This window comes from Strix uralensis, chromosome 3 (assembly GCF_047716275.1).
Source record: "Strix uralensis isolate ZFMK-TIS-50842 chromosome 3, bStrUra1, whole genome shotgun sequence".
Taxonomy (NCBI): Eukaryota; Metazoa; Chordata; class Aves; order Strigiformes; family Strigidae; genus Strix; species Strix uralensis.
In genome coordinates this window covers 105,514,168-105,535,120 of record NC_133974.1, presented here as the reverse complement: position 1 = coordinate 105,535,120, position 20,953 = coordinate 105,514,168, and the positions used below count along the sequence as shown (strand labels likewise).

At 40.3% G+C, this 20,953-nt stretch overlaps 1 protein-coding gene across 13 annotated transcripts in view; it reads left to right on the top strand.

The window, feature by feature from the left end:
* ESRRG (estrogen related receptor gamma) overlaps window positions 1–20,953 on the top strand; it is a 408,134-nt gene that overhangs the window by 220,608 nt on the left and 166,573 nt on the right. Inside the window, exon 1 of one of the 13 annotated variants that reach the window (XM_074863715.1) lies at window positions 20,104–20,342. The exons of 11 other annotated variants lie outside the window; for them this stretch is intronic. In XM_074863715.1, the coding sequence (XP_074719816.1) occupies window positions 20,287–20,342 (56 nt within the window). In that variant the 5' untranslated portion in view covers window positions 20,104–20,286. Of the gene's footprint in view, window positions 1–20,103; window positions 20,423–20,953 lie in introns of those variants that run through there. One more of the 13 variants, XM_074863723.1, reaches the window with a different exon arrangement.

Genomic DNA, 20,953 nt, shown 5'->3' with positions numbered 1-20,953 from the left:
CTCCCATTAGGAAATAGGTTCCTGCTTAAAAGGAAGGATATTCATAATTTTTTGACGCTGGAGCAGCCTTTCTGTGTTTATGCTTAGGCATCAGGAGTATGCAATTATTTTTAAAATAATAATTCTGCATTATTGACATGAAGGACTGGGTGGGTGAGTAGGAGAATACTTTTGGCTCTAAGGATATGCTCTGCAATTTGCTGATTAATTTGCCTCTTGTTTTGAAAACTAACTATTGCTTTAGGGATTCACGAAATGTGAAATGCACTTACCAGTTCAGTGCTGTAAATCTCTAGTACAGAGAGCAGCCAGCACTGATGCCAGGCATTGATAATGGCGCACCTTCGCGATTCAAACATCTCCATGCTTTGCTCCTCCTTTTCTCTTTTGGAGGAAGAATCATTGGCAAGAATTAATCTTAGGATGAATAACTACCCCTCATGCCGTAAGAAGTAAGAGAGGTCCAATGTCTACCTAGTTTTAAGGCTAGAGAAGTTTTGCTGAGTTTACTTCTATCATCTTGGATTTTTTTTTTTTCCAAATCTCCAATTGGTTATTAACATAGTCCCTTTTATTAAAGACCTGGGGCAGAGATCATATAATTAGTTTCAGAAAAACTTGAAGACTGAATGTGAAGAAAATACAAGAAACAGCATCTATAGTATTTCCTGCAATAATGCTTAGTAGCTCTATTTTTGTATCTGGCTGTACTAGATTAAGTATCTGAATTTGTTCCACAAAGATGGTCTAAAAGTTCTGTAAAAATCTTTATGTGAATGATATATATACCTTTTCTAGGACTTTGGATGTTTTCTGGAAGTTGCTAGTGTCTAAGTAGTTGTGCATAACTGTAGTTTTGATATTTCCTAATGCATTTCCAAGCCATGTTGGTTATTGTTCCAGGCAGGTCAATAATAAAAGGAAAAGAATAAAAATGACCTTGCTGGAATCATTGTTTGATAAAGGTCCTTTCTTATTTCATTAGTCTCTAGATTAGTTTTGTGCTGGTATGAGTCCATTCTAACTCTATTGAAGTAAATCCTTTTGAGTCCAGATTTAGTGATGTAACTAGTAATAAAATTTGGCCCAGTGTAGTTATAAGTATCCATCAAATAAAAACTGTGGATTAGGAACCAGTAAATTCTAATACATGTATTGAGATGGCATCTGGATCACTTTATATCCAGTATGGTCTGACATGGAGAATGACAGGAAAATAATGTTGAGACAGTCACTGAGATGACAGAGCAATCAGTATTTTGAAATGGTGGACAACACCTTGGGGAAATGTAGAGATGGGGTCAAGTAGCAGAGACAAGTCGTACCATGTATCCTTCAGAATATTTGGAATCTACAGTTTTACCTATCCAGCAGTTTTGTGATAAACTTACTTTTTAAGAATAATTATGACTTAGATGGAAAGAGCAATTCTAAAGCCAGCATGACTTCTGACCTAGGTAAGGGCTCCAAGCAATGACTGCAAGGCACCTAACTGTGAAATACAGGGTGACAGTAGGGGTAGTGGTCGTTGCTGAGCAGCTGAAGGCTAGGCAAGGAAAATCTATGATGCATGGACAAGTGATAAAAACTTGAATTTTTATGTAATATTTTTTTTTTCTTTTTGTGTCTACGGGTTGAACTTTCATATAGTAGTTCTATGATAAAACAGCAATAAGTTGCTCAAAAGAATTTTTTAAAATACAACCCATTAAAGGTTCCTGTCTTTATCCTATTTATAAACATGTCTTCTTTTTCAGGTACTCTCCATATGTATTATCTGCCTGTGTGTTTCTATGCCTGTTGGCCCACTGCAGCTTTATTGTATACAAAATGTCTTGGCATCCATGGCTCTGTCTTCTGTTTACACTTTTAGCATAGGAGTAAGCAAGAATTTGTCTGTCACCATGGCCAGAATATGCGTTGGGTAGCATCACAGATACTGTTTGTGTCTGGCTGCTACTTGTCTCTCAAGATGGTCAATAAGACACAATTGAGTGTCATCTGTATAATAGCACTTAATATGCTGAATTGGAATGATAATCCCTCATAGCATGGTTTGTATTTTACCTCTTAGTTTGCAACATGTCTTATGACTGCTTGAAAGAAATGGGGAAGTATGCAAAGGCCAGGGTCTTGAATGGCTCAAAGAATAAAGATACAAAAGGCAGAATGCTTGCATTAAGGTCATATTTAAAAAGAAAAACAAAGAAAAAACCCCAAACTAAACAACACAAACCCCTTTGAAGTTAGGGGTCATCTTTTGATGTCAGAAAATGCCAGTGATGGTTGGATGAATAATATGTAGGCTTTTCACCTTTTCAGTATAGTCAAATAAAGAATGTCTAGTACTTGCGTTGACTGTCTTGGATACACAGCCAAAACTATCTTTAAAAGTTCCAGATCAGAAGGTGGAAACTCATTATGTTTCATACTGATTCAGGACAGAAATTTGAGTTATTTTCTCTAATTGTGTGTCTCTTGCCTTGGTAGTGGAAGTAACTTGAGTCCAGCTTTCAGATTTGAGCCTAGCTATTAACATGGCCTTAACGCTGTATCGTTTGACTCTGACAAGATGCTAATATCGTAAGACATGCCAGAGTTTGGTATCTTTGAAAATGCATCGCTTCTGAAATTGAGGAGTCAGAAATTAAGCTGTACAATTCACGAAGACTTTGCTGTCTGCAGTGCATACAGGAACATGTTTGATTTTTCATTTAAAATATGTGCTGAAATTACCGCACCAGAATATTAGTCTTTGTTATGTTGCTCCAAATAACAGTTATTCTGAATTAATCAAAGTGCATTTACCAATTTTTCACAATGTTAGCAGCAATCCGTTAGTTGGTGTTTGGTATTTAAGTCTCTCTTGCTGAAGTTTCAATCTCCAAGGCTGAGAAATAAATCTGTTTCTTTGAATAGCAACGAGAGACAGGTAAGCATTTAAAAAAGGTAGATGGTGTTCTGATAACAGCAGTTCTAACAAAGTTTTTATCTTCTTGAGATTTATTCTGGGAAAACGGCTGAATTGTCTTTTAAATGGTTTTTTTTTAATGCTTATAGAGAAAAGGTAGTTTCAGGTGCAGAACCTTTCTAAAATACTTGCTCTGCATGTACCACTTTGAGTAGCTGCATCTTTTTGGAGCTAGGTGAAACTGCTTAAAATGCTTTAGTGGTATAAGATCTCCTGAGAAGCCCTTCTAACTAAGAGCTTTCAGGTAGTAGCCCAATATCTCTCAATTGCTGATGTTTGCAGCCAATATTTCTATATTAGCTTGCTAGAAACACAGGTAACACACATGTTAAGCATCCTCTGGCTTCTGCCTTTATCAGTGGGATTGCTTTACCTTGAACTACTGTACAGAGGTATAGGTAAACACACAGGAATGTGGTGAGAAAGTACACAGAAGAGGGATTTGGATGAGGAAAAGTTGTGTCTGCTTTGTTCAATGAACAAAAGAAAATAACACTTTGAAAAGCTGCAAGTATTAGCGTGTTGTTATCACATCCTACTTTCTGCAGGCGAAAAAAAAAAAAAAAAAAGGAAGTTTAAAGGACAAAGAGAACTTTTCTGAGAGACAGAAATCCTCTCTCTACTATCTACGTATTTAGCATAGTTGATGTGGTTTGTGTGCTACCAGTACCACCGCTATTTTGTCTGTCTGGTGCGTGATGCGTTTGCCAGATTAGAAGCATTAGTGCCCTCTATTGTTCAACAGAGAACTGCAAATATTTTTACAGATTATGGTCCTTATTATCACTCTTGGTATCAAATAGATTTTAACAAAACCCACACACACTATAAAAGCATATTTCTAGAAGCTAAACCGCTTAATCAAGAAAAGTACATATGTTTTTTTTCCCCTATATCAACATTCTGCTGCAACTTTTTTTGCTTTATGAAACGCAATAAAATAAATTTTAACCCCCACTAGGGGAAAATGTCTTGCAATACTTATAGAAATAGGTATTCTTTTTGCTCATGTATTTGCTGACAAGTTCACTTCTTTCTAGGTGTAATTTTTAGCAGCAAAGTTATTTTTAATCAAACCATTCTTCAGTGTTCCGAAGGAAAGTGTTTTGAAAGAAATATTTGATCCTTTGCCATTTCTTTTCCTTTCTCAAATTCAGGTTTATTTGCTAGAAATCAGACTTTTATTATTTTGATAGGCTAGCGGAAATATAAGAGAGCACAACTTTTCATTAGAACAATAGAAAAATAACATGACCAAGCTGTGGGGTTTTTTTTACTACATTAAAGTGAACTGCAAGAATGACAACTTCATTCAAGCAGATCATTTGGAATTACATTAAACAGCTGCTATTAAACAGCTGACAACAAAGGAGACCATTTTGATCTCGACAGCAGAGAGATTCGAGCAGCATGCTCCCTCAGTGATGTTATGAAGAACACATTGTGCTCTTGTATACCAACACACAGTGTACTCCCCACTGTGCTTGTTGCCAAACACCGTTTTTTCAAATCACTTTGTATTCAGTCAGGGATCTGGGAAGTCCAAATCCAGCCAGACAAATGCAGAACAGCTTAGTTGAAGCAGCTTTAACAGGTGCCATCAGCACAGACTTGTCGAACCAGAGAGACAACGCAAACAGCTATGGAGTGGTGGTCAACAGGGTGTGGATTTGCCCCACTGCACATGATGGCACGGGGGACTACATAGCTTTTTTGCCACAGAGGCTGGTTAATGGCACTTTGGTGAAGGGGAGGGGATGCGACAAGGGAAATATGTGGTAGCTCCTTACAGACGGAGTCTGCTAGACTTTTATCTCGCATTAATTTGTTCTTCTCAGTCGTGCCAGACGCTGAGTGGACCAGAATAAAATGAGCGTACCTGTAAAGGGATAAATGGAATGAACGTAGGATTGATTTAAGAGGGTGCTTCCCGTGCTTGAGATAGTTGACTGAAGGATGAGGAATAAAATAAGAGTAGAGATAATTGGATGGGCCATTGTCTTGTGATGTCCTTGTCTTTCAGGGTACGAGAGGCATCCCTTCATTATATCATTGTAATCTGTCGTTGCTCATAATATGCCACGTGTGTTGCCCGCTAAGTTGTGTCACCCATTCCCAACGTGTAGTTATCCTGCACTTTTTCTGCCTTTTCAGCCGTAACCTTGACCCATTCCATGCTGTTGACCTCCTCCTGTAGGCATGGATTTTTTTTCAGGTGGTATAACAGGGACGGAAAATAGGTTGCAGTATTTAAAGCAATTGCATATTCTACTGTTTTTTTTAAGTGTGGACTTTGTGTAGTGGTCTCTGAATAACACGAAAGGATATAGTTGATCGGAGGACTAGAATATATTTTATTGCTTTCTAGCAAAAGAGGGAAATTCCAGCAAATGGCTCGTCTAAATGTTCAGATTTTAATTTAAAATTGCAACATAATGTTTACTGTGTTGGAGAAACATGAAACTTTACTTCCTTGAGAAATTTTGCAAGATGATAAACTGAATTTTTACGTTAAGCTCATAGTTTTAGTTTTATATTTGTATTTACATGAATAGGCCTTCTCACTTCCACAGAAATGATGTGAAAGATGTGAAAGATGTGAAAAATTGTCAGATGGGGCTCTGCCAGTCACAGAGCTATTTTGCAGGCTTGTTTTAAAGAATGCACAGTATTGGTAAGGAAAGAAGTTTTAACTGTGTATTAGATTATGCTTATCTGTGCCAGAAACTGGAGACTTTGCCTGTTTTACTGTAAGAAGCATTCTACCTTTATTATTGTTGTCACACTAATAATGAGTAAAAACAGTAAGGTGGCCTGGACAGAAGTGTTAATAATAATAATTACTGATTATAAGGGGCGTCTGTCCTCTGTTCTTCGCCACATAGAATAAACAGTAGTAAATTGCATTCATGTTGGATGCGTGCACTTCCAGTGTAGAAGCAGCTTGTCAAGTTTGAGCTTAAATTGGACGGCAGTGATTATCAAGCTTAACTGTATATCATGAGTAAAAAAATCTTCGGATGGCAGATTTTGTACTTGGCTTTATGCAGAATAATTCAAGCTATATCATGTATTTAAAATAGCACTAGTGCAACAAAAAACGTTAAGTGATCCAGAAACTACTACAACCTGTAGTTACCTCAATGGTCAATTTTTCCACTTGTTTCATCATAACTCTAAACTCCATTTGTCTAAAGAACTGGCTAGCCTGAAAACCTTTGTGAATATCTGCATTTTGTGAATTCTCATCAAGTCAACTCTCTGTCTTTGCTAAGCTAGATTCTTATGATAGTGAAGTTATTCCTAGTACTCTGCTGTTTATGGTGAAGTGACATTTCATTGTACTTGAAATAACAGAACAAACAGTATTTTCAAAGAAAACAAAACAAAACACAGCCCAAACCCCCTCTATCTCCAATTCTAAAGCAATAGATGCAATTGGACTCGGGCATTTAATGCTGCAGTTGCTTTTAATTGTGACTGTATTGTGTTGAAGGAGTGCACGTATGAGAAAGTTTCTCAACAACGAATTAAACCAGTTTTCCAGGATATGAATGTGTCTTGCTGTTCATTGTATGTTTGTGGAATTGAGTGTTGTCCTTAAAAACAATGGGTCTTGACTGGTAGGGGCACGCAGGTGTCTTGTTCTCAGCCGGAGGGGAGGCTGTGCCTCCTCCCTGCTCAAGACAGTGGAGGGGATGGGTGGAGTTTTGCTCTCAGCCTTTGCAGAAAGACAGCTGGCTATTTCTGATTTAGTTTTGACTTCCGTCCTGCTGAGTCCAAGACATTTCTTTTTCTGAGCTGAATTATGTTTAGTGAAACACAAGTCCATATTGATGTGAAAAGGAAGCACTTACTGAAGTCAAGCATTAGGCATTCACGTTTACAGAAGTCTGCGTGCATGTTATGTCCAGCATCGTGCAATGGCTTGTATGCTTATTTTTACACAGTAAGGAAAAATGCTGTAGAGATGACATAAAAACTCAGGCAATGAACAAATAAAAGAAAAAATAATCTAGAAAGAGATCAGAGTGAGGCTGAAAAAGTCTAACTTTAGAGCAGCCTTGTTTCTTTATGTGCCCTTGTATTGGCTTAAAGTAATTTGTCTTTAACTGATACACATTCTTCTCAACATATAGCTTAGTGTTAAGGAGCTGACACTCAATGGCAAGCCACAAGAAGGCTGAAAAGGCAATATCATGAATAGTGAACTCTCTCTTGGTTTCCTTGACACCTGCATAGTGCATACTGCCAACTATGATAAATGGAGCAGAAACATAGACACTTACTAAAAAGATGGAGCAGAAGTTAAAGGCTGGAGCGAGAGACATAGAAAGATGTATGCTTGATCTCACTTGGAAAGAGAAACAAATGGGTAGGGGAGCAAGTGAAGTTGAATGACATCTTGAAGACAGGAAAGGACTGAGGCTGAAGTGGCAGGAGGCCAGCAAGAAGAGCAGATGGGAGGTGGGACAAGTTTATTACCAAAGAGGCCATTGGATAGTAACAGTGCACATATTGCTAGAGAAACAGATGAGGTGAGCTGATCATTTTTCTGATTTCTATCTGAACGTCTCCTATTCAGATTCCTCATTTCTTGAAGTTGGTATACTTTTTGGGAAACTTCCCTAGCAGATGGAAGAAAACCGTGCCATGTGACACTCAGAAAGGCGATCATCAGAAGGACAGCAGAGCGGGATGGGGGAACGGAGCTGTGTTCCAGAATATTTGAAGCTGTGTTCCAGAATATTTTCTTGAATTAAGAACACAATATTTCCCATTTTAAACTGTTGTCCATGGAAGAGCAAAATAACATTAGAGAAGCATATTTTGATAAATCTGAATTGGTCTGAACAGTTCTTCCCTTACTGTGGGAATTAGACAAAATATACCATGTTGTTTGGCTTGATAGTGGGGACAACTGAATTTTACCTGGCCACTGTTGTCTTCCAAATCCTGTGTATGTTGACAGATGAGTCTGACCTGATGCTGGGAAAAAACCCAGCAAACAGCTGACCTTGTAAATGCCCCAAAGAGCAGAAGAAATGATGTTTAGCCTGCAGGGCTCATTAATTAGTTGAATTTCTCATCTATTCCTTCTGGGTCAGCTGTGTTGCTTACTCTACTCCAGAAGGGACAGGCTTGTAGAAACCACCATGATAGGTATCTTCCAAGATGCAGTACATGGGCATAAACTATGTATGCAGTCAGCAAGGTGTATTCTACACTTTCTGTCCTCACATGTTTATGAGGGGGCAGAGGTAAGGGGTTATTTTCATTTGGATGGCTACGTAAGCCCATTAGAAGACCTGATTTGAGATTAAAGCAGACCTTGGACCAATCTGTGGAAAATGTTTTCCTTGGCTACTTTTCTTCTTAACTATCCAGCTACTGTATCTCTTTTCCATCTGTACTAGTTGGTTTTTTTAAATAAATCAACAGACACAAGTAGTTCCAACAGTGTAGTAGTATGTGATTTCTCATAATACCTCTAAGGCTACAGTCTAGAAAAAAAATTTTAAAATATTGACATGTTAGTAGCAATTATTTAATTTTGTTCTATGTTTTATTTTTATCATAGCAAGTTTAAGGACCAAATTTTGCTCTGCACTGCACCATATCTACAAGCCTTGTATGAAGTTCACTTGTATACCTGCACAGTTGACGGTAGAAGTGATCTGTCACCTTGACAGCATTCAAGGGATCTGCAGTGCTTTAGGAGGTATGATACCAGGACAATCGGTAGTTTCATACCTCCCTGGCAATAAAGCCATTTGCACTGCTAAGGATGATAAAAGTTGGCTGTTCTCTTACTAGCACTTGAAGAGGCAGAATGTGCTCCAGCTCACACAAAGGCAACAACAACAGACAGCAGTTTTTGAAGCATCAGTATTAGTAAAATTAAAAACAATGGGCTGTTTTAAGGAGCTTTGTGTTTCCTTTGAATCCAAGTAAGTGTTCTGCATTTCTCACTGTCTCTGTGCTTAACTGTCTTGTTTTTTGGCAATAATAATATCATTTTATGTTAACGTGATGATATTCATGCCTGTAAATCTTCAAAAGTGTGTGAGTGAGAAAAAGATAGAGAATCACTACTCATTGCAGCCACCTCTGGGGAGAAATTCAGCATTTGTTCAACAGCAAAGAATAACCTTACCTAGAAGTTCAGGACAATTAAAGTATAAGCTAGCAATGTAAAATTCAATATGCTACGTAAAACGTATGTTGTGCTTTAGGATATACTAAGTAGGACAAAAGGCACTCTCCCACCCCTCTCTCCATGCTTGCTAGCCCAGATTACTTCTGTATATACAAATAAACCTGTGGATAAGCCCCTCCACAAGGAAGTTTCTTGAACTCGAGATTGTGGGCACAAAGCCTATTTTACCTTGAGCATTTGAGAGTAAGGGAGAGGGACAAGAAGACAGATACAACGTGTACATATATACGTATCATGGAAAGCCAGACTAAAGCCAAAGTGTATATAGAACTGTGTCACAATTTTTTTTTCTTGCTGTTTAAAGCCCTAGCCTGTGTTATAACTGGCTTAAGTGCTGTCATAACACAAGTTTGATCTGGAGGTTTCTGCTTGTGAGGGTTTTTTTTGTGTCATTTCTAACTTTTAAATGAGACAATATTAATTTTGAAGGAATTAGCTGGAAATTTCTTCATACTGCAATGAAATGGCATGAGTTAGCCAGCCTAGCTGCTAAAGGTTTTCTAATGAAAACTAGGGCGATATGAAATTTCCCTGATAAAAGGATCTCTAGATTTCATCTGCTGTATTAAATACCAGCCTAAAAGAGACAGCGGGAGTCAAATGGTTGACTAGATATTATCTACTTTCACATTCCAGGGACACTCCTTTACTTCTCTGTTACGTCCAAACAAAGCCTGAAAATCTTGAGGGTCGGGACTATTTTCTTCCTCGAGGCTGGCAAGCTCCTTAAAAGTCTCGATAGCTTTTTATTTTCTTTCATTTTTATGATTTCAACCGTTTCCTTTTCGGACACCGGGTGAGGGTTTCAGGTTTTGGTGTGGACAGGTGTTGGTGCGACTGCATTCCCCACAGGGCTGGGGTGGGGGGGAGGAGGTGTTGAGTGCTGAATGTTAAGCTCGTTCCTTTGTATGGCTTAGAAATCTCTGTTGTCCAGAATTGTACAGATAAGGCAGACCCATTTGCTTCATTGTCAGGCAATGTAGCTGAATAGAAATGCAAATGTGACATAAGGGGACTGCGCTGGGGAGGCGGTTGCTGTTACCTACTATAACAGTGCTCCTGGCTGTTGGAAAATTCCTGCAGAATCCAAGGGTGGGGGGTGTGTGTGTATGTATTTTTATTTATTTATTTATTTATTATAATTAGCTACAGGTTAGAGGGAAGATTTTCCAAAAGAAAATGTATCTCTCTTGCAGATGCTTTTATTTTTATGCAGTGGAACGGCTTGGTTTTAACTCCCTTATCAAGAGCTGCATGCACTGCCCAGACTAAATTGGGAGCATCTCCACACTGTTTGACAAATAGATTTTTTGTAAACTGATTTAGCCTTTTCATTGTTTGCATTTCATTATATAGCAGACTTCATGTCACAAAATCGGTATTCATTCAAAATAGAGAATTTAGAGATAGGACTGTAGCCAGATAAAAAAATATTGCACAGGTCAGGTCTATTAACCATAGAATAATAGCAAGTCAGTGATCCAAGGGGTAGTTCTTCTGCAGGGAAGGGCTAACATAACTGAGGTCAGGAGTCAGACCTCAGGACTTCAAATGTGGCTGTCACCAGATTTACAAGTAAATCTACTGGGAAAACAGGGAAAATGAAGGGACCTTGCAGGATAAGGAAAGAGAAAGGCAGCCCAGCTCTTTCATCTTAAATCTCAGGCTTCTCAGTGGATGAAGAATAAAAGTCTGCTTTGCTTAAGTGCTTCACTTTATTCAGAAACTCCAAGTTGAATCTTCCAAAGCATGATTCAAGGATCTAACTCAATCAGGTTTAGAGAATTTATTTAGAAAAATAACAATAAAAGAGAACAGATTCTTGTTTTTCTGCCAAATTCATTATTGAATAAAGACCGATAGCATTCTGAAAATATGTGTACCAAATGCAAACAGTGCTAAAGAATACAGATATGGCCTTTAATAAGACTGGAGCAGTTTATGTTAATGCCTCAGGAGCAGACAGTTTGAAGTTGGACTAAACAGGTCAGTAGGAAGACTGAGTTGCAACTTTTCCTTTCAGTATTTAATTTCTAAAAGCCTTTCCAATTTTTCTGAGCCTATTGTTTCCCTGACAATATTAGAGAAATTTTTGCCTGTCTCTTAACAGTCACACTGTAATGGTTGTATGTAGAAATTGCTGTATATTTTTGTATATACAGCTCCCTGCCATCATTCTTATGCTTATAAACTGAAGCTGTTTAGAACATAGTCCTGGACGGGTTCAAGGCAGGTAACAACAAGGGTGTTCCCTCAGAAATCAGTATTTCATTGGTAGTATTATTTGAACTCGTGCTCAGATAAGTTGTAAGTGTGTTCTTCTGGGTTATCTGCTCTGTAAAGATACTGTATTATAGCACTAGTATTAGATCTGTTTTCTAGATGCACAAAAATGGATGTGCTTTCAGGAAGTAGGTAATCAGGAATTTGTTCTACAATGCTTTATTGTGGGGGGAGCAAGTTAACATGCATTTGTCTGAGAAAGGAATGTAAAATCTGGCTCTCTGCGAGAAATAAGGCATGTAACACGCTAACTTGGTGTGCTTTCAAAATAGCTCACCTGGAAGCTCCTTAGGGAGAGAAGCGGGGTCTTCGGAGGAACAAAATTAATGAAGTCACTTCTAACTAGGATGAAAGGAGCCATTTACTTCTGTCTACATACGTTGGTTCAGCTTACTTTTTTACTACTTATTTTTTGTGTGTAAATGTAGATAACCAAGAGCGTATAATACAATACATTTATGTGTGTGTTTGTGTAGGTATAGGCACACATATCCATGCATCTACAGTAATTGAACCAGATTGTTTGTGATACAAGTGTCAGAAGTGAAGTAAGTCTAAAGGCTGTACTTTCTGGATCAATTCACACCTTGAGTGAGTGCTTTAGCAGGAAAATATTGACTGGATCTGCTTAAAAGTCATACAGCTATTTTATTGCTTTATTCAGCATACTTGAATCAAATAATTACAACTCTCGCTTTTCCTTTTTTATCTGTGAAAGACAGAAATTTCTGTCATAGGCAAGTTAAGCTCAATTTCTGGAAACGTAACACCTGAAATGGCAGCAGACCTGGTGGGAGGTAAAAAAACCTAATATAAAAACTTAGATTTGCATGTTTCTTAAAAGGGAAATTAGAATATAAATCCCAATTCGCAAGTACAAGAATTAAGCTGAAAGAGCGTGTACATAATGTTTACATCTTAACCATTATACACAGAGCTAAATCTATTGATTTGAGATTGAATAATTGAATAGGGCTAACTGTCTGGTCAATAGGACTGAAGCTGCCATAGGACAGAAACACAGGTGATAATAGAAGGCTTCATCTGCAGAAGGATGTTGTTACAATTATATTGTCTCATTTAATCATATTTACTAATACAGATGGAAAAAAATGTTTTCATTACAATAATGTAACAGGTATTTTTGTTAATGTGCAATTCGTATGTATTGTATTGAAGATGTTAATATGATCCTGTTAAATGTTAGTGTACAAGTCTGCTGAAGATAGCAGGATTTTTGCACTTATATTGGTGTATACTGATGTATTTTTGATTGGTGTTCTAGACCTTCCACCTCCCACTAAGTGGGAAATTAATATAGGAGTGGTGAAGAGCATTTCGGTGCACCTTGTTATGTTCTGTACAGGCTTCCTCAAAGACCATCAGATCTTTGACTTTCAGGTGGATGGAGCTGTAGGACCTGGGAAAAGAGCAATTGATGGTGAATTCCATCACTGAAACCATACAGTTGCCCATGTGGGAGCTGTATATCCATTAAAACCTTTATTTTAAGTCTCTTCATACTAATGCTTGGGGAAAATGTGCTTAACGTCTTCCTGTGGTTGGTTTATATCCATACCTGTGCATCCAAGAAATCATTGGACCTAGAGTCTAAATATGCCTCTATACAAAGTTTACAATATTAAGGGCTGTCAGTCAGTTGATATATGCATTTTAAAGAAGGCATGTATACAGAAAGAAAAATTAGAATTCTGTTACCACAGGGACAGATTTCAGTGGCCTTCATTATGGAGGTCTCTAACGTGCTTTAGATCTGGGGTGTCTAGAGATGAGTTAAGCGTAGCTAGTACCTTATGGGAAGGGAGGATTTGTTTACTGTGAACTCAACCTTTGTCACCCGTTTCTTCTGACTGTTCTGGAGCTGTTAATCTCCCATGGTGAAAGCTCTGATTCACCAGCACAGTCAGGTAACTCTAAGCTGAAGACTTTTCACTAGTCTTATTTGTCTCCAGTATTAATTCTGCACCAAATTCTTGCTTCCCAGATCAGTGAAATGTTTAGATAATCTCACCTTGATCTTGGAGAGAATAGTTACATACTTCTGTATTACATTGAATTCTTCCTTAATAGTTATGGATAACAAAAGTAGGATACCCATGCAGAAAGTCCCTGCTTGAGAAGCAGCTTGGTTTTTTGGCTTTCAGTACTTAAAATAGATGTTTTCCTGCTTGTCAGTATTTATTGTACTGAACTGTGAGTGTTTAATTTAGTGTCCCTTGCACCTTTAAAAAGTTCAACCCCTTTAATCTATTGTTTTAAAAACCATGCATTAGATGTCAGACAACATAAAGACAGCATGTAGAGATAACCCTGATGTAAGTGATGGTTCCAGTCATCTAGAGTATGGATAAAAGATTTCTGAGGCTATGTTACTTGGCAGTTTAACATGATCTGGCTGTTTGCTAATCAGAGAACATGAGAAGAACAAAGGAGGGAGAACAAAAATGTTGAAAAAGTGTTGTATAGCTAGAAGATGTACAGTGGGACAAGTAATGCTGTGGTAGGATTGGATAAAGCAGAGTCATGGAAACGATGAGCCATAGGAGGGTAAAATTTGTTTCACTTTGTTTCATGTGACTTCAGTTTGTTGGTAAAGGGGATAACGTTTTGTATTCAGTCAGAGAGCATGTTCTGTAAATCTCTTCAGTTACCCATTCCCTGGGTGTCGCAATAGATTAAGTCGCTGTGTGATGATATGACACCGCCATCACTCGTCTTCCTGGGATATTGCTGGAGGCAACAACAAACCTGTGTCTTTGGCACATGTGAAGAAATTTAGTGCTTGAGGGGTTAAATTACACAGGCTCCCCTGTGGATCAGCTTATGCTTGGACAGTAATAATAGCAATAACATTAATAATAAAAATGCCAGCGCGAAGGGAGTGGAGGGGGAGCAGGGGGAGAAAAAGAAGAGTGATGGAAGATGGGCTGGGACAGTCGTGGCGGTGGGCGGCGGGGGAAGGCAGGCTAGAGAGAATGGGTTTTGTTCAGCAGGTGTGCCGGCTCCACGTCAGATGTCGGAGGAGCTTCTGCGACACGCACATCCACAAATACACGTTACAAAAGCTTTGAGGATGGTTGGTGGCTCTGTGCCTGTGCGCGCGCGCTCTCGCTTCAAGCCATGATATCCTAGGGCAGCGTAACAAGCAATTCATGTCAGCTCACAGTAAAGATTATTGGTGTTTTCACTGGGGAAATATTTACGCTCCATCTTCTTCTTCTTCTATTTTTAGAACTTAGAGTTTGCAGTCAGGTAGAAAGGCTGGTGAGGGAGTGGGAAGAGACCCATTGAGGGACACATCTCATCCCTCAATTAGATGGAGCTAAACCCCTAATCTTGCTAGGAATAGCTGCTGATGCTAAGTTTTCTTCTTTCCCTTCTGGTTTAGTGGGATATCACATTTCACTGCAATATAGGTGATAGAATGGGATGTCAACTGGAGTGTTTTGGTTGTTCTAACAGAGAGCACAAGAGCTTTTTAAGGAAGGTATTTTTACATAGGTGAGGCCTCCAAATAAGCCAAAAGGTAATGTAAGCGCAGAATAATGTGGATTTTTTTTTTAAAATTCCTGGATAGAAAAGTCATCATAGTAACGGGCAGCAATTTATTGCAAGGGGGGGGGGGGTGGGGGGGGGAGAGAGAAATCTGGATTTGTTCTCTTTTGGATTTGTTGTTTATCATAATAATCCTTCTAGTGAAAAGGACTAATTTACTCTTTCTATAGGAATATTTTAAGTGTGATTATCATAATATCACAGCTGCTGAAAAGGTCTAAAATAGGACATTGACCTTGAACGTGTTCCTGCGTTTAGTATGTGGTGCTTAACATTCAAGAAACAATATAACTGCAACTCATTTATTAATGTATAATCTCAAAATGTTAACTCTTGCTCTGTAAATACATGCCACAAGGATTGTAGAAAGCTTGCAGTATCCCATGAAGTACATGTGGTATTTTATCAGTGTAAATATGTATAAGATTTTCAAGATTTCTGCTGGGAATACTTCATAACTAAAGTAAGTTTTCCCTTTGGTACTGCACTAGTTTATGATTTAATTTTTACTGACATTCCACCAGTCATATTATTAGCTTCACAAAATGAAAGTGAAATAATCCTGTATTAATTAAACAGAGCAACTGAATTCCCTCAGTCATCTTATCCTTGGCTGTCTGAGACAGTAATGCACTTCAGCTTCTCTGAAGAAACTTACACTAAAAAAAGAGCTTGGGGTAATAGTGAGATATCCATATTGAAGTGTGTGCCTGAATTATCTTTAGGGAGTAGACCTTTTTTGGTGGGTGACAGGCAATGTGCGTGCGGCTCCCTTTTTCTATTTTTTTTTTCCTCTTTCTTTTTGTCAAAGGCTTTGGAAAAGGTGTTTTGTCAAGAGAATAATTTTCATTTATAGCAATGTGAATAGTTTCTATTCTGTACCAGTGAAGGCAGTCATTTAAATACCCATGCCCTTGAAAATAAAACGACGAGAAAATACAGAGTATTTATTTGAGACCAGATGAAGTGAATGTAGTTCGGTAACATGGTAAGGCAATTGCTGTTATTTCAAGGAGACATTTTTTATATGCTGGAACTGAGTGTAGCAGCAAAAGCTAAAAGCCTTGCTCTGTGTATTTGTGAATGCCCTGTTGAAAAGTTCTAAGGAGCATTTGGAGATTGTGTTATGCGAGCCTTTTTCTCTAAGATCAAAACAAGGAGTAATTAATGCTAAATACAGATTGAAGTAGCAGATGGCTTTAAAGTAATAACCTGCTACAGTTTGTCCAACTATGTGCAAACAGGTGAGCAGAATTTGGAAGTTTCATAGTGTTGGGGTTTTTTTAACTCAGCGGTATATCCAGGGATGCACCAAGTGCCTTCCAGTGAGAAGCACAAAAGGCAAAAGACCAGTAGACAGTGACAGCATATTGTTCTAATGTTGATTTTGCTGTAGCAGAGCACATCTGAGTTGTGTTTTTTTTTAATTAGTGACTGTGCATAAAGAGAAAATAGTTGATGATACTTTGATATTTATTTCGAATTCTTAACATGATATTTTCCAGCTGGACTTCGAATAAGGCGCAATGGTACATGGCAAATTTCTATCTAAAGTTACAGCATACTTGTTTTCAAATAAAATCTCAGCGGCTAATGGACTCTTTTATATTCTTGCTCCTTCCTAGATGGCTTGAACTTGTTGCTCCTTTTGGTAAATACACATTTGACACAATGCATGGTGCGGCTTCTGTGAAGTGCCACCGAATCCTACTTCTTCAGTTGCTTTGAGGTAGTTGTGTTTTAATTGGATGCCTTGAAATGTCTATAGTATTTAAACATGAAGATGCTTAAAGACGTACTGTTTGGCACACAGGAAAAATTATATGCACAGAGAGACATGGAAATGTAGGTGCTGCTCAGTAATGCCCCTTGACTGCTACAGGCACTCATGATGATTTTTTCCCTTCCCTCTCTGATTCCATTACCGCTGTTTTGTATAGACTCCTTGTGGTAAGATTTTGCATTGTACATTTTGATAAGTTAGTGCAGATGTGTGTTTGCATGCATGTTCTTATTCTATATCCCCTGATAAAATTGAGTAAATTGATACCTGTTTTGCTTTTTTTCTTTCCCCTACTACTATTTTTATTTATTTCTACAGAAAAGCTTGAGAAAATGAAGCTATGCTTTGCCCCAGTGTATTTGCTGCTGTGATTTCTTTCTTATTTTTCCCTTCCCCAAACTGATGGGTAACTGTGAAACCCAAGTTCAGGAATGTAGTTGGAATTCCAGGCCCCAGTCTGGTAGAGGTGACACTTTCAGTCCCAGGGGAAGAAGCCAACTGCTTTGTTTATCAACATGCAAAGTACAGCACTGTATTTCTGGTTCTCCAAGAAGCAGCACTGGCAGGGAAGAGAGCCGCTTGCTTGGATAAAAGATGGTTGATAGAAAGGTAGTGATGGTTAATAGGGGGAGAGGAAAAATGTGTAATTTGGGGGTGTAGAAGGAGGGTGGGGGATGACAAGCCAACAAAGTAGCAGGAAACCACATGAACATGAAAAGGAGGAAGACAGACTATGACAGGAGACCATCATGTTTCAGCGCTTGAATATAAATATACAATCTTAGGAGATAATGAAGGGAAAGTAGAAATCAAGCTAACCTGTGCTTTGGGAAGTTTCAAAATGGATTAGCTGTCATATTTTAAGGAGGGTGTATTCCAGGGAACTTAATACAGAAAAGTGACCTTATCAAATTACTCATGTATAGGGATTCAGCATGGGTGGTTTTTAAATAAAGAAAACACATACACATGAAAAGATTTGAAGGCATTTTAACATAAAAATATTGAAAAATAGCAATTTTGGGTATAAGTCTATGAACAGACTCTCAGAGAGACACTCAGTACAGTGTATTTGTATTTTCCTGTTTTACCAATGTAAACATGTAAATCGGTTTGTAGGAACTGTATTTTAGATTTATGTAGTAATACATATACCTATACATAAAGACATCATATTCAAGTTCTGGTTTGATTCCAAAATCCACATTTATCAAATGGTTACTTAAAGAGGATGTCTCAATACAGTAACATGATTAAATGCCTCTCACTTTAAGATTTGATAAAAAATGATTTTTTTTGTCTCTGATGTTTCTACGGAGTACTTGGATTTTACTCTACGTTTCAGAGCTTTTTAATTCACTGCTCACAAGCAAATTTACATCTTAATTATAGAGTTCACATTTAACAATATAGACAGCATAATGCTACTGGTAATTAAGCTTTTAGTACCTGCTTTTATACAGTAGTCTGAGCTGTAGTTTTGCTGTGAGAGTTCCAATTCCTAAACTTCCATGTATTTACACCAGGTTTGTAGGAAGCAGGCCCAGTCTTTCACATAAGGTTAAATATATAACACTGGAGTCTCTCTGCTGTAAACATGTACAACCACGTCTATTGAACTTACATATTTTGGAATTGCGTTCTGTTGTTGTATTTATTTGGTAAAATGCTGTGAAACAGACTTGGAGAGGGCATTTGCGTTCCCATCTGTTAATGTTATTAATGCATTCTGGGGGCGTGCACTGATCTGTTTGGATCTAAAAGATTGTCATTTACATCATGTTAGGGCTCCAGCCACAAAAGATTTTGTAAGACTTGAGCTGAATTATAAAAAATTACGGTCTTTTCAGTGGTGTGGTGTGTTTTTTTTTTTTTTTCCTAGAAATAGCCTGCGTCTGTTTTCACTGGTAGGGGCTGAAACACTTTGAACCTGGAAAATAAGTATGGTGTCTTATTTGTAATGTTAAGTAAAAATAGTAGCTTTTGAGAGAAAAAAACGCACCCCCAATTCATTACTGATCCTTTCAAAATGGGGTGTGTGCGTGTGTTTCAGTGCAAACAGTGTCTCTAAATTTGAGTACGGTCATTTTCTTGGAACAAGTTTAATCAGGGATGTTTCATACAACAGAGATGAGCAACTCTGAGCTGGCTCTAAGCAGTGGTTTGTTGGAATGGGGCTTGGTGATGTTTATGCCAGCATAAACATCAGGCAGGGCTATGTGTTTATTTCCCTTTCAGTTCGGTAAAATTTACTTTACAAAAACCCAAACTCCGAAACAGAGTAGAGGTCTATGGACGCTCCCAGATTTACTAATGCAGACCTACTACAGTACAGTCCTTATCTTGTTAAAATGAGGTAGGTTGAGCTAGTCCACTATAATCCCTCCCCAGTTAGAAAAGAAATTGATTAGTTCAGGAGCTTTTCTTTATTATATCTAAACATACACATCTGAACATCTAAATATTTGCACAGGGGCATACACCTTAAATATACCCGTGTTACAGATGTAGCTGAGCTGTGTATGAACACATATACCTGTATATGCTCCCCGTGGCACCCACGCTGTTAGGGAATGGATTTGAGTGCTCGTCTTGGTAGCAATGTCCTTTTTTAGGAAATACGAACTGAGGCTTTTAATTTTAAAATATATAATTATATATGCATATAAATTTTTATGTATTTATATTTATTTACATCTATTACACATAATAAAATCCAGCCCACCCGCCCGCCTCCCTCCCCCCCCCAGCAACTCGGACGACAATGAAAAGTTGAGTTACCCAGAAGCTTCGGCAGGCTGCCCTTGGTGTTACTATTTTTTTTTTTTTTCCCCGGCGCCGAGCAGTTCCAAAGGTTAGGGCGGCGGCAGCAGCGGTCCGGAGAGGCCGCCGAGAGCCGAGCCCGGCCCCGGCCGCCACAGCCCAACGCCCCGGCCGGCAGAGGCAGCGCCAACTGCGTCCTTCGCCACCTTCACCGGCAGTCTGCCGCGGTACCTGCCGAACTGCGCGGGAACTTCGAGCCGGCCTCCCCGGGGCGGGGCGGGGAGGGGAGGGGAGGGGAGGGGAAGGGAGGTCGGGCAGCTCCCGGCGGCCGGCGGCGCGGACATCTCTGCGAGCTCTGCCCCCGCCGCCGCCGCCGCCTGAGGCCGCTCCCCCGTCCCCACCCCTCTACCTGCCGCCCCGGCGCCCCCGGCGCCTGATTGGCCGCGGCCCCACCAATCGGCCGCCCCCCCGGGCCGGGGGGACTGCATATGTAAAGCCCTACTTCATATTCATGAGCTCCGAGCGGGGCTTTAAGTCCTTGATTAGGCGCGCGGGCGAGCTTTTGGTCCCCACTGGCCGTGCCTGCCGCCGCCGCCGCGCCCGGGGAGCACTCCTGCCAAGTGCGCCGCGCTCGGCCACGGAAACTTTGCTTTACCGCGGGGGCGCACGAAGAATGGTCGCCGGGCGCACATGGATTCGGTAGAACTTTGCCTGCCGGAGCCGCTCTCCCTGCACTACGAGGAAGAGTAGGTACCGCTCCCCGCCCCCACCCCACCACCGCCGCCGCCTGCCCCAAAACATGACAGGCGCCTAGACGCCGCTGCAGGTAACGCTGGGCCGGGGCCGCGGGCGTCAGCCGTCGCGGGCGCGTCGGGCCCGGCCCGGCCCGGCCCGGGGCACTGCGCGGCGGCTGCGCGCCGGGAGGCGGTGGGGGGGGCGCGGACGGGAGGCGCCCGGCAGCGGAGCCCTCCGCGCCGGCGAGGAGCGGGGCTGTCGGCGGGCCAGCGCCCGGCCCCGCCGCCGCTTGCCCCGGCGCTCGCCGTCTGACAGGTGCGCCGGCTCCCCTGTCAGCGCCGGGGCGGCGGGAGGGAGGAAGGGAGCCCGCCCGCCGCTGGGGCGACGCTTGGGAGCGGGCGGCCGCCGCGCTGCCCTGAGGTAACGGCCGCCGGGCGCCGCTCCGGCCGGGCAGCGGGAGCCACCGGGCGGGTGTTTTGTACTTTTGGAGGCGTCCGCGCCGCACGGCGTGGCCCGCTGCCCTTGCTTTTCCCTACAAAAGGCAGCGAAATACTTTTTAACGAGCCGCAGTTCTGGGCTGGCACTTAGTCGCTACCTGGCGGAGCGTCTCCGGCGAAAAGCG